Source organism: Panthera onca, chromosome A2 (genome assembly GCF_046562875.1).
Source record: "Panthera onca isolate mPanOnc1 chromosome A2, mPanOnc1 haplotype 2, whole genome shotgun sequence".
Taxonomy (NCBI): Eukaryota; Metazoa; Chordata; class Mammalia; order Carnivora; family Felidae; genus Panthera; species Panthera onca.
The window spans coordinates 115751685-115765238 of record NC_138340.1 but is presented as its reverse complement, the minus strand read 5'-3'; the positions used below and the strand labels follow the sequence as shown (position 1 = coordinate 115765238).

General features: G+C 35.0%; 1 protein-coding gene across 3 annotated transcripts in view; it reads right to left on the bottom strand.

Moving 5' to 3' along the window:
- The window catches only part of STK31 (serine/threonine kinase 31), a 76520-nt gene that overhangs the window by 48332 nt on the left and 14634 nt on the right, over window positions 1-13554 (bottom strand). For all 3 annotated transcript variants that reach the window (XM_078441356.2, XM_078441349.2, XM_078441351.2), the window contains exons 6-9: window positions 13177-13335; window positions 8215-8573; window positions 6900-7074; window positions 257-372 (exon numbers count right to left, since the gene is read on the bottom strand). In XM_078441356.2, coding sequence (XP_078297482.2) covers window positions 257-372; window positions 6900-7074; window positions 8215-8573; window positions 13177-13335 — 809 coding nt within the window. The remainder of the gene's footprint in view (window positions 1-256; window positions 373-6899; window positions 7075-8214; window positions 8574-13176; window positions 13336-13554) is intronic.

Sequence of the window (13554 nt, the reverse complement as noted above, 5' to 3'; positions counted from 1 at the left end):
TCTCTCTCTCTCTCTCCCTCTCAAAAAATATATAATAAACATTCAAAAAAAATTTTTTTTAAGAATATAACTACATGTAATGACAAAGGAATGCTGACAAAAATACTATAAAATTTATCTCAGGAGTTTTAGTTTTTCTCTTTGAGGCATAAAAATATAAAGATTAAGTCTCAAAGCAAAAATGGTGGGCATACAATTTAAATAAAGCACTAACAAATTAGCAATTATTTTAAATTGTCCTTCTTAAAAAACCTACCTAATTTCTTTCAGTATTTCAACCTTAGCTGCCAGATTTTTCATTCTGGTACCTACACGAGTCTTCAGAGTGCTTTCTAAATGTTTAGTCAAATCCATGGTAGTTGCTTTCTCTTGCTGCAACAAAAAATAAGCACATCTTAGTGAGTCTCAAACAGGAAACTGTATTTCTACTGTCACTTACATGATTTTAAGGCATAACTAAAATTTTAAAGGTTAAAAAATTTGGGGGCACCTGGCTGGCTCAGTCAGTGGAGCATGCAACTCTTCATCTTGGGGTCATGGGTTTGAACCCCACTTTGGGCACTGAAATTACTTTAAAAGAATTTTTTTAATGTTAAGCCAGAGGACAACTGACTTCCCTATAAATTGGGATCTGAAAAAGATAATATATTCCAGGCTTCTGCCTTCACACAGATTAGGGACTCATTCATTGAGTCAGATTAGGATTCATCCTAATAATCCAAACAGAAACAAATTTCATATAATACATGTCTTAACACTTAAATTTTAAAAAGATAAGTAAAAGATCCCCATAGAAACCCAATGATTCTCAATGACAATTTATTTTCTGACAAAGTCTTATGTCATTCTACATTACAAAAGAATCAAAAACATTATTTGCTTGACCCAAACTAGATTAAACTCCCTGATTCTGAGTGGTATCTCAAATACATGTCTACCATAATCATCCAAAATAACATACAGAGCAATAATATAAAGATCTGGCAGTTTTATTCCAGTTATACTACATACCAGATATTATACGGTTAAACATAGAAATATTACTCAGTATTTGAACAACATGCTCTTCGGTTAAATAAAAAGAGAGAGGGGGCGCCTGGGTGGCTCTGTCAGTAAAGCGACCAACTTCAGCTCAGGCCATGATCTCACAGCTTGTGGGTTCAAGCCCCACGTCGAGCTCTGTGCTGACAGCTCAGAGCCAGAAGCCTGCTTCAAATTCTGTGTCTCCCTCTCTCTCTGCCCCTCCCCTACTCACACTGTGTCTCTCTCCCTCAAGAATAAAATAAAACATTTAAAAAACTGAAGAAAAAAAAAGAAAGAGAGAACCAGCATATACTGAATGTTTATTACTAATATGCTACACTCAGGTATGCTCATGCCCTTCTGCTCTCATTTGTTGAGCAGGAGACCATGAAGAATCAGTTATGTTTGTTCTTAACTCTGTTTACAACTACTGGAATTGTTCTTATAATTACTCCAAAATTGCATAAACATAAGAAATAGAAGTGGGAAAATAAAAAGTAGTTAAATCTTTGAAAATGTGCTTACTGATTTACAAAGACTACATTAAAACAAATCTTTAACACAAGCTGCTAATGAATTATATGTGGATGAGAACTATAAAATATGAGGGAAAGAATCATTTATATCTAAAAAAACTGTGAAATTAAACTCAAACATCTTGAATTTATTATTAATCCACTTATAAAAAAATAGAACTCAGATAAAAACAGTATGGTTTTTAAGACAAAGAACAAGTAAGACAAACAGAAAATATGTCAAATTTAAACCCAACCACATCAATAATCACATTAAATGAAAATTAGCTAAACATTCCAATTAAAAGATAGGAGATTATCAATCTGGATAAAAAAGCTTACATTCCACTATATGCTAAGACACACTAATCAGACACAAAAGGGTAAAAATTAAAGGATGGAAAAGATATACCATGCAAACATGGCTATATTAATATCAGGCAATGTGGACTTTAACACAGGAAACATTCCCAGGGATACTGCATAAAGAAGAGTCAATTCATCAGGAGGACACACCAATCCTAAATGTGTATGCAATTAATAACAAAGTTTCAAATTCACACAGTAAAACTTAACAAAAAAGGAGAAAACAGACAAAACCACAATAATATTTGGAGATTTCAACACTCCTCCCTGGATATGGATCAGACAAATAGACAGAAAATCAGTCAGGATACAAAAGACTTCAACAACACTATCAACTGATTCGAACTACCTAACATTTATAAAACACTCTACCCAACAACTATAGAATACACACAACTTTTTAAAGTACAAGGAGCATTTCCAAAGACAAACCATATGCTGGGTAATAAAGCAAATACAATAAATTTTAAAGAACTGAAATCATAGAGTATGCTCTCTGATACCAAAAAATTAACTATTTCCCCCAAATTAATTGGGGGGAAATCTCCAAATATGTTAAAATTAGGCAACATAATTCATAATTCAAAAATATCACAAAATAATTTTAAAAACATGTTTAGGGGAACCTGGGTGGCTCAGTTGGTTGAGTGTGAAACTTCAGCTCACGTCATGATCTTACAGCTTGTGAGTTCAAACACTGGGTCAGGCTCTGTGCTGACAGTTCAGAGTATGGAGCCTGCTTTGGATTCTGTGTCTCCCTCTCTCTCTGCCCCTCCCCTGCTCAGACACTGTCTCTCTGTCTCTCAAATAAATAAACATTAAAAAAAATGTTTTTTAATCACACAGCTAGTAAAATAAATTAAATTAAAAAATAAAAATGTTTAAGTAATAAAAAACAAAATATCAAAATCTGTTGGTTACAAATAAAGTGGTGCTTAAAAGGAAGTATCTTTCGGGGCACCTGGGTGGCTCAGTCAGTTAAATGTCTGACTTTGGTTCAGGTCATGATCTCGCTCAGGTCGTGATCTCACAGTTCACAAGTTCAAACCCAGCATCAGACTCTGTGCTGACAGCTCAGAGCCTGGAGCCTGCTTCGGATTCTGTGTCTCCCTCTCTCTCTGTTCCTCCCCTACTTGCACTCTGTCTATGTATCTCAAAAATAAAGATGAAAAAAAATTTTTTTAATTTTTTTAAAAGTACTTTAAATGTTATAAAAGAACAAAAGATTTAAAAAAATGGTATCAATTTCCATCTAAAGAAACTAGAGGGGCAAATTAAAGAGGAAGAAAGGCAATCATAAAGCAAAGAAATCAATACAAAAGAAACAATAAATTAAAAAACCAAGAGATCTAGGATGCCTGGGTAGCTCAGTCAGTTAAGTGTCCAACTTCAGCTCAGGTCATGATCTCGTCGTTCATGGGTTCAAGCCCCACATAGGACTCTGTACTGACAGCTCAGAGCCTGGAGCCTGCTTCAGATTCTATGTCTCCCTCTCTCTGTCTGCCCCTCCTCTGCTTGCACTGTCTCTCTCTCAAAAATAAAAATAAACATTAAAAAAATGTTTTTAACCAAGAGATCCAAAAATCAGTTCTTTGAAAACACTAAAAACTTCACATTTCTGGTCCAGCATGTAAAAAGCCTAGAAATCACCACACCATCTTAACAAGTAAAAAAAACTAAATAAACTGAAACAGCAACAAGTCTTGAAACTTTACATGAGGTGAGGTCACAGGGCAAAACTGCTACCCCCAAAACTAGAGAGACAGGCAAATAAAAGCCATCCACAACTTAACTAGAGCAGAAACTTCTGAGGGAAGCAGTCTGGTATAGGTACACCTCAACTTTAACTGACAAATGCTGAAGGCTCAAGGTGAACAACCTGGAGTTAGAAACTCCAGGCAAACTGTCATCAGGATGTCCATCTGTTTTGTGAGTCTCTACCAGGTTCTCATAATATAAATATAAAAAAGTCCCCTCAAGCTCCCAGGCAAAGGGGAAAAGGAACCATTTTGAAATATGCCAGAGTATTCTATTCTTAACAAGATCTGCCCTCATGGAAACTATTTAAACCAAGCCTAACTTGCTGGGGTTTTATCAGAGACTAACCTGAGGGAAGGAAAATACCCAACTCTAGCCCACTCTAGCCACCCTGTCCTACCTAAAAGGGGTGGGCGGTGGGGGGAAGCTTGTGTGAAATTCAAAGTCCAGAGACAGAGGACTATAAAATGCTCCTTCCTCCCCCACACCTTATCACCACATTACTAAAGGCTTGATTACAGCAAATCCCTTTACCCAGGACATCATGCCCAACTACCAATAAAAAATTACAATATATAGTAAAAGACAAAAAAACACATTTGGAAAAAATAAAGCAAGAATCAGAATCAGACTCAGACATGGCATGGGCAGATACTCAAACTGTCAGGCCAGAAATTTTAAACATGGTATTATTAATATGCTATGGGCTCTAACACATAAAGTAGACAGCATGCAAGAACAGACAGCCACTATAAACAGAGAGATGGAAATTCTAAGAAACATACAAAAAGAAATGCAAGAGATCAAAAACACTATAGCAGAAATGAACCATTTTGATGCACTTATCAGTAGACTGGACACGGCTGAGGAAAGAATCTTTGTAATCCAAAATATGTGAATTCATATGTCCACAAAAAGAGGTGTACAAAAGTAAGTACACAGTGGTTTCATTCATAACAACTAAAACCAGATACAACCTAAATACAAACTGTGGTATATTGCTACAATGAATACTACTCTGCAATAAAAAATGAACAAACTTCTAATACACACGACATAGATAAATCTCACAAACAATATGTTGAGTTAATGAAACCAGACACAACAGAGTATATATCAGAATATTCCATTTATATAAAGTACAAGACTAAAACTAAACTATGGTGATATAAATCAGAATAGTGGTTGCCTTGGGTAGGAGGAAGAGAACAGACTATAAGGAGGCACCAAGGAACTTTACAAAGTTGTACTAAACATTTTTAATGTTGAGTAGGTAAAGTAAATGGCCTTTAATCCATTTACAGTCTTCATGGAAAAGGACAGAGGAACACACTCAGAGAAAAGAAATAAAAGGCAGGTGATTAATCTCCTTGTCAATTAGACTTCTAAAGAAAACAGACTATTTTCTAAGAGGAAGAGTTCTTATCTCTGAAATGCCCTTAGGAGGATGTCCCTAGATAAATGAATAGTATTTACAATAGTTAGAACCCAAGATTTATGGATTTATGAGGCAGAGCTCCCTATGGATATGGGTTTATGGATTTAACGGCTGAAAATTCAGTTCAGTTACCAATGCTGACCATTGATTTATTGAGCCTAACAAAACCCTGATTAAAACAAAAAATAAACAAACAAAAAAAAAATCCAGGGGTGCCTGGTGGCTCACTCAGTTGGTAAAGTGTCTGACTCTTGGTTTCAGCTCAGGTCACAATCTCACGGTTCATGGGATCAAGCCCCACTCTGTTCAGAATCCCAAGGATTCTCTTTCCCACTCTCTCTCTGCCCCTCTCCCCTCAATAAATAAACTTTAAAATAATAATAATTAGATTTTAGGGAACTTCCAGATTGGTGAACCAATGTACTGGGAGAGTGGCAAGCTAAAATAAAATACCCTTGCTCCCCTACCCCACCCACCTCCACCCTCATCATAACATCCTCGGTGCATCTCTTCCTTTTATTTGGTTGTTCCTGCATTATGTTCTTTATAATAAAACTGTAATCATAAGTATAGCACCTTCCTGAATTCTGTGAGTTGTTTCAGTGAATTATTGAACAAAGAGAGTAGGGATCATAGGAACCCTCAATTTATAGGCAGAAGTGGGGTAGCTGGGGGACATGATCATGGCTGGTATCTGAAACAGAAGTCTTATGGGACCGAGTCCTTAACTTGTGGGTCTGTGCCAACTCCTGGTATTTAGTGTCACAAACGAAATGCAGGACAGATATCCAGGTGGTGATGTGAACTGTAGAAACAGTGTTGGAATAGTACATTTAGTGTACATTTATTCTAACGGACATTAGAAAAAATGTACACATTTAAAAAATACACAGTATTCTTAGGGGAAAAAATGCCCTGAATCTAAGCAAACCTTGAGACCTAACTACCATAAAAGGAAATAGATGGAGATAAAGGAGCCTCTTAAGCAACGCCAAGGATGCAGATTAAGCAATTTAAAGAGACTTATCATCCAAAATGCAATGCATAGGCCTGAGATCCTGAGTGGAGGAAACTAAAGAGCATTCATAGAAATCCAAGAAATCTGAACATTGGATATTAAAAGATATTACAGAATGACAGTTAATTTGTAAGTGTGAACAGTATAATGGTTGTCTTTTTTGAAATTATTTCCAACTAGAGATACACACTAAAACATATACAGTAGAATATTATGAATGGGATTTGTTTTAAAATAACTCAGGAGGAAGTAACTAGGTGGCTCAGGCCCAACAGTGCAGAGCCTGCTTGGGATTTTCTCTCTCTCCCTCTATCTCTGCTCGTTCCCTGCTTGTGCTTTCTCTCTCTCTCTCAAAAGAAATAAACTTAAAAAAATAAAATAACTCAGGAAGTACAGATTTTTTTTAAAAAAGATTGCCCATGTGTTTAATAATTGTAAAATTAAGTGATGAGTACACAGGATCAATTATTCAATTCTCTCTCTCCTTCTGGAATGTTTGAAATTTCTCATAGTTAAGTTTTTTTAAAAAACATAAAAGGAAATGTAAATGAGAAATTATTAATTAGTCCTTCAAACATTCAATGAAATCCAAAGATGATTAGTTTGGAGTGTAAGACAAAATTTCATCTGTAAACAAATATAAAGAAAGGACAGAGTGAGAGAAGGGAGAGAGAAAAGGAAGACAACACAAAGTAACAGAAAATTAAACAAAGAAGAGCAGAGGAGTACACAGATTTCCTAGCTGGTCATTCTTTACCTTATACCAGTGAACATACCATACCTGCAGCTCCTGGATGGTCTGTTCTACTTTGGATTCTAAAGTTTTATAACTTTCAAGAAGAACCTCTTTTTCTGTTTTAAGCCTTTCATTTTCTTCAATCAGTTTCTGGTCCTGCTTAATTTTTGCCAGGCTGACATTAGACCCTAGATTAAAGTCTCCAACAGCCAAACTGTCCCTATTAAAAACAAATTCACTCATTTTAAAAACCAAATTGTGTAAGGCTGACAGAGATCATAAACTAAATCACCCTAGACTTTTTATACCACACTATACTTTAAGTTAATTTTGAAAACTAATTTAAAACCTTTATCTAGTTTGGGGCACATAAGTGGGTTAGTCAGTCAAGCATCTGACTTCAGCCCAGGTCATGATCCTCTGCTTTGTGGGTTCAAGCCCTGCGTCGGGCCAGTGCTGACAGCTCGGAGCCTGGAGCCTGCTTCAGATTCTGTCTCTCCCTCTCTCTCTGCCCCTCCCCTGCTTGCACTCTGTCTCTCTGTCTTCCCAAAATAAATAAACATTAAAAAAAATTTTTTTAACCTTTATCTAGTTCAACATTATAAAATATTTTAATGCAAACTAGGTTTTATAACTAAGGTCACACTTCAAAAACAATGCTACCAACACTCAAATATATTCCAACTGCCTTGTAGCAATATCAACTCAGGCAAATACAGTAAAGTGCATTCTATATCAGTTTCTTCCAATTCCTCCTCCCCATCAACCCCACTCCAGTTGTTGGATCATTACACAGAAGTATACAAATGGTGTGATACTTACAAACATTAAACCTGGCTTTCTGCTTCAAGTTTATAATTCAAAAAGTTTAAAATTCACTAAAAAGTGAATTCCCTTTATAATAATCAAATTTTACCACAGTAAGCTATCACAGGAAGAACAAAGAGTTTCTCTTTTGTTAAAAAGGAAAGGCAATTCCCTGAAATCCATTAAAATATTCTTAAAGCCATAGGAAAACTTCAAAGTTTAACTGAAATTCTGGCCCTGCCCAAATAATTCAGATTTAGGGACAGATTTTTATTTTTGATAAACATATTCAAAAGAATTAGTATGAGGAGTTGGTATGTGAACTTTAAACAACTGAGAAACGACTTTTCTTTCAAAGTGGCTTTTAATGAAAATATTCCTGCTAAAACAGAGAGGAATACATGTTTGAGAAAAATAGAAATGAGTATCATCCCTCAAAATCACTGACATGTAGATGAGGACTCCAAAACATAAGCCTTCCTTCTACTATGACAAGAGCTTCTACCATGAATTAGAAACTAGGTTAAGACTAAAATCCCCACAACAGTCTTACTTTGGAAATGTCACATGATTTCCTGCATCATTTTCATTCTTCGAGTCCAGATTCATCCTCCCACTTAAACGCCCCTTTGGTCGGCTAAAGGCTGACTGGTTTGATCTGTGTCCCCATGTAGGAATGGGGCTTTTGAGGTTCCTGAGGACAAGCTGACCAGGATCTGATTTTTTTTCCTCACAGATGTTAGTGCTGGAAGTAAGTCTGCATTTTTCCGCAAATCCTTTCTTAGCCACCTCTTCCCCTATATCCACACTGCCATACTCAGCCTGAGCAATAACTGTTCCATCTTGATAAGTTGCTTTAATTCTCATTTTTATCTCCTTTTCAAAAATCAAGCTCCCCAGAAAGGTTCTTCCCTAAGAAAGATGAGGAGGAAAAAAAGAGGTAAACCAACTACACCAACATGTTTATTTTGTTTCTACCCAGTTTTTCAAACAACCATACTTCTATCATGCTGAAATCTCTATAAAAGTAGTCTTACCTTGTTGTTGACTGTACACAAATATATTTCTGCATGTGTATGCATATATTCCAATTACACACTTAATAAAATCTTCCTTTCCAGAAGTAGAACTAGCACCTGTATAGGCAGCCATATTCATAAATTTTAAATTTTTAAATGTGTACCAATTAAATATCCTAGAATAGTTGTTTTAAAGCAAACAGACTGTGTTGACCATTTTGGCCCCAATGAAATGAAATGGTGTCCTGAGGAGTACAGCACATAAAAATGAATTCTGGTATCTAGTTAAGGGGCTCAAATTCAACAGAACTTTAAAAATAGTTTTAGAATCAGAATTAGGTACTCTGGTTACGGGTGCATGGCTAGCTCAGTGGGTGGAGCATGTATCTCTTGATCTTGGGGTAGTGGGTTTGAGCCCCACCTTGGATGTAGAGATTACTTAAAAATTAAATCTAAAAAAAAAAAAAAAAAAAAAAAAAAAAAAGAATTAGGTACTCTGGTTTTAAAGTAAGACAACAGTAGGAGAGAAAAAAAATAAAAAAAGGAAATCATACCAGTAATAATCCAGGTAACAAGAGCATAAAGACCAAACTAAAAACTAGAAAATATGAGCTGGCTACATTTAAATAAAAAAGGAAGGGGCGGCAGAGGGGGAGGAGGGAGGGAAAAGAAAAAATTTCAAGGTCCAAGGAGGAAGAGGAGCTACAGAAAGAAAAAAAAATGTCAAGAAACTAAATAACATTGGTAGGAAGTAACTATCTTCTCTTTTTTAACTATACAATAGAAGAGTAGAAAAGTGTATGTGAAGAGTAAAAGTGAAACCTGTGTAGAAGTTCTTAACCTTTTCTGAGCCATGGGCTCCTTTATCAGGCTGATGGAACTTTTGGAATACCCCTCTGAAAAATGTTTTTAAATGCAGAGAAAACTATTTCACTGTGATACATTTGAACCCCAAGTTAAGAAACCCTGTACCTAGAATATATCTGAAAGGGCACAGGAAGGCAAACTATATATGCTCAAGGATCATCAAGCATCCACAAACTAAATTACAAAGTATATTAAGTTTATAAAAACACAGTTTTTATCAATTTTTCAAACCACAAAATGTTTAAATACACACATCCTGAGAGGCTTGAATTTACCAAGAATACCAATATAGATAGCAAAGGTGGTTCAGAAGGCATCCCCAACAAATGAGGGATACCTAGGTGGCTCAGTTGGTTGGGTGTCCGACTCTTGATTTCTGCTCCAGTCATGATCTCACAGTTCATGGGATCAAGCCCCAAGTCTGGCCCTGTGCTGACAGTACAGAGCCTGCTTGGGATTCTCTCTCTACCCCTCCCCTGCTCTCTCTTTCAAAATAAACATTAAAAAAAAAAAAAAAAAAAAAAAGCCATCACCAATAAGTGAGATGAAGCAAGCAAAGCTAACAAACTCAAAATACAACTCATAGAAACATATCAGATTAAGATTTTGATCAATCAGAACACAGTTTTGGATTAACCTCTTTCATACAAAACCCCTTGGTTTCAACCCTTTATGCTGAAAATTTATCTAAAATCAAGTACAACTGAGGCACCCGCGTGGCTCAGTCAGTTAAGCATCTGACTTCAGCTCAGGTCATGATCTTGCAATTTGTGAGTTCAAGCCCTGAATCAGGCTCTGTGCTGACAGCTCAGAGCCTGGAGCCTGCTTCAGATTCTCTGGTCTCCATCTTTCTCTGCCCCTCCCCAACTTGTGCTCTGTCTCTCTCAAAAATAAACATTACAAAAAGATTTTAATAAAAACAAAATAAAATCAAGTACAACTTGCACTCCCAACCAATATTAATGGAAGTGACAGTGTCTGAATATTATTACTGGAACATGTAGAATTCTTAATATCAAGTAACTCTGTCTTTGGGCAACATATGGATTTAAATGGAAATAATCTACTTTGTACAAAAGTTCCAATTACCTAAAGCTGAATGCTCCAAAGGTATACTACTCCTTGCTTAGAATATTTTATGCAAAAATCTGATTTTAGACTTTTCTCTGAAGTCAAATTCCTTTTAGTTATGGCCACCAATAACAATTAGTTGTTCAACAAAATTCTCCCTGAATCATTTATAATCACAAAGACAGAACCCTAAATTTGGAATAAAATCTAAGTTCTCCTAAATTCTAACTAACAGAAAAAATGACCCAGTAGATGATACATGGGTGTTTTAATATTATAACTTACCATAAATATATTTTCTACATATTCTTTTTTAAATGTCAAATATTTAATTTTTATAGTGAGAAATGTGTTACAGTTCTCATTAAATCTTGCATGCTGGAAAGAGATATATTTATTTTCAAAACATATTTAGGCATTTAAAAGGCATAAGATTTACCTGTTAAATAAATTTGGTCATTGTTTTAGAACACAGAGCTTTCAATGATTAAAAAGATGATGTCATTTTTCTAAGACATATTTCATTCTGTTTCCCAAACTGGTAAGCTTTATTCAGAAACAAGAAAGCATAACTTTCTTTCTACTTTAGTCTACCTAATCTTGTCTGGATATATTAGAAAACAGGCAAAAAGGCCTTTAATCTGTTATACCCAAATTCTAATCTCTACTCTCATTCCCTGATACTATGTACATTTTTTAAAACAAGGGAGGCATTTAGGGCATAAATCTGCTGAGCGTCAGCATTTGTAACCACCATTCTGAGTATCAATTTCAACTGTGTTATAACATGGGTATAAAAGTACTGGCTTAAAATGTATTATTTTAGTGCCAAGGTCACCCTCTGGAAGTCTCTCTCTTTTTAACTAAATCTCTACTATTCATTTGTTCAAATGTTAGATAAATTGGATGGTGATCTAACACGTAACAGGCAAGAGCAGGGAGATCAGGCATACAAAAATAAATAAAATACTTTTCTCTACTAAGACAGTCTTATCTCTACAAGCTCACTATCTTGTGGAGCAAGAAAAAGACCACAACTCTGCATGCCTTATACACTGAGTGACTAAAACAGCTGCAGGGGAATGGATGGTGGGTATTAGCAAAGACATTATACAGGAAATTTTATTTGAGCCTTAAACTGAAAATTAATGGCTAGACATGGGATTCTTGAGCAGAGACACTCAATAATAACTATTTCTTTCCAGAAAACATTCAGTTTGCTAATTAGCTGAACTCCAATCAACAGTCTTTTTACTGAACTTAAACATACAAACAAAAATAGTACCACCTGTAAAGAACCTATGAAGCATACAAAACATTACCAATAACTAATGTTTATTCCTCAGTTCCAAAACCAACTTTTAAAAATGACCTTTTATTCTTGATTCATGTTTGTTTCAATTAACATAAAGTTTTTATCATCTTACTATGAGAACAGAACAGACTTGAGTTCCAGCCTTAGCTCAGCCATAATTAGCCTATAAGTTTAAATAAGTCATCTAATTGTTCTAGAGCCAATTTCTTTATTTGTAAAATAATGAGGTGAGAGCAGATGAATTCTAAGGTCAATAAATTTCTAGGCTTGCAAGAAATTCAAGATGAGCCTCTACCTTGGTCAAAACATCTGCATTAAAGGGAAACATAATAAACTTCAGATTTTAAACCAGAAACTTAGGGCTATCAATTTATAATAATATCTATGCTTTACTCTGTATTTCTGAAAGTCTTAAGTTCCAAGTACAGAAATGTTTCTTCGAAGTAACTATAGTGCAGACAAAATTACACCCAACAACCTACAAGGTTCTCAAATTAAAAAAAAAAAAAGGAGGCAAATAGGTTTCTGAATTTTACTATTCCTCATGGTATTGATTAAATCATTTTAACATGTTATTTGAGCTACTAAGTTAAAAAATATAAATCTGATTACGTAGCAGTATAGTATCTCCTCAACAACAGTAACACCCACCAAAAGAACATCATTACTGCACAGGAGATTTAAAAAGAGGTAGAATTTAAGACTACCCCTGAAACTATGAAATATCTGCCAGAATTAGGCTACTAATCCAAAATTTAATGGGATGAATACAAACTAGAATCTAGATAGCAGAACATCATCGCCAACTGCTACACCAAACAGAATAAACCCTTGCCAAAATGATAAAATCTGATTAATTCACAACTCCACTTTTGGTATTTATGGCCAGGGCTAGGTTAAAGATCACTCTTATTTAATACTCTCTCAAAAGCAAAAGATAACAATAATTATATTATCATTTTCTCCATCATAAGAGACTCTTAAATTTTCACATGAGAAGAAACTATTTACACTTATTATGTAAATATATATACACATACATATCACTCTGATCATCACAAATGTTTACATGGCAAAGATGAGCACAAATAATTGTTTTTGAATCATTCTATAATTCATATTTTTCACTAATTTATACAGGCTTCAATATTAAAGAATTAGAAGAATTTAACTACATTTATATTTTGTTTCAACCACACAGCTTTACCTCTATTAACAAAAATATTAAAAATCTGTGACTTGCCTGATCAAACTGGGTAACTTCTTGGCCAGAAGGAATCTGTAGTCCCCAAAGTCTATACTTTTTGGCAACACTAGAAAACTGCAGATCCAAAGGAATCTCAACTATATCAGATCGATTTAGAATTTCAGTATTTCCATAGTCAATGTATCTCACCAGACACTGAGAAAAAATTAGACAAATACTAACACAAGGGAACTTAGATTAAACATCTCCAAAGAAACCACCAATTTGCTGCTTTCTGTTAATTACCTGTAAGTCAAGACAGCCTTTCACCTCAAATTGACAAAATGTATTCAGAAACAAGAGCTCAAACAATACCCCCAAAGTAAAGAAAATCCATCCATAGTTCATGAGATTCCAGTGATTTCTGTTTGGTTG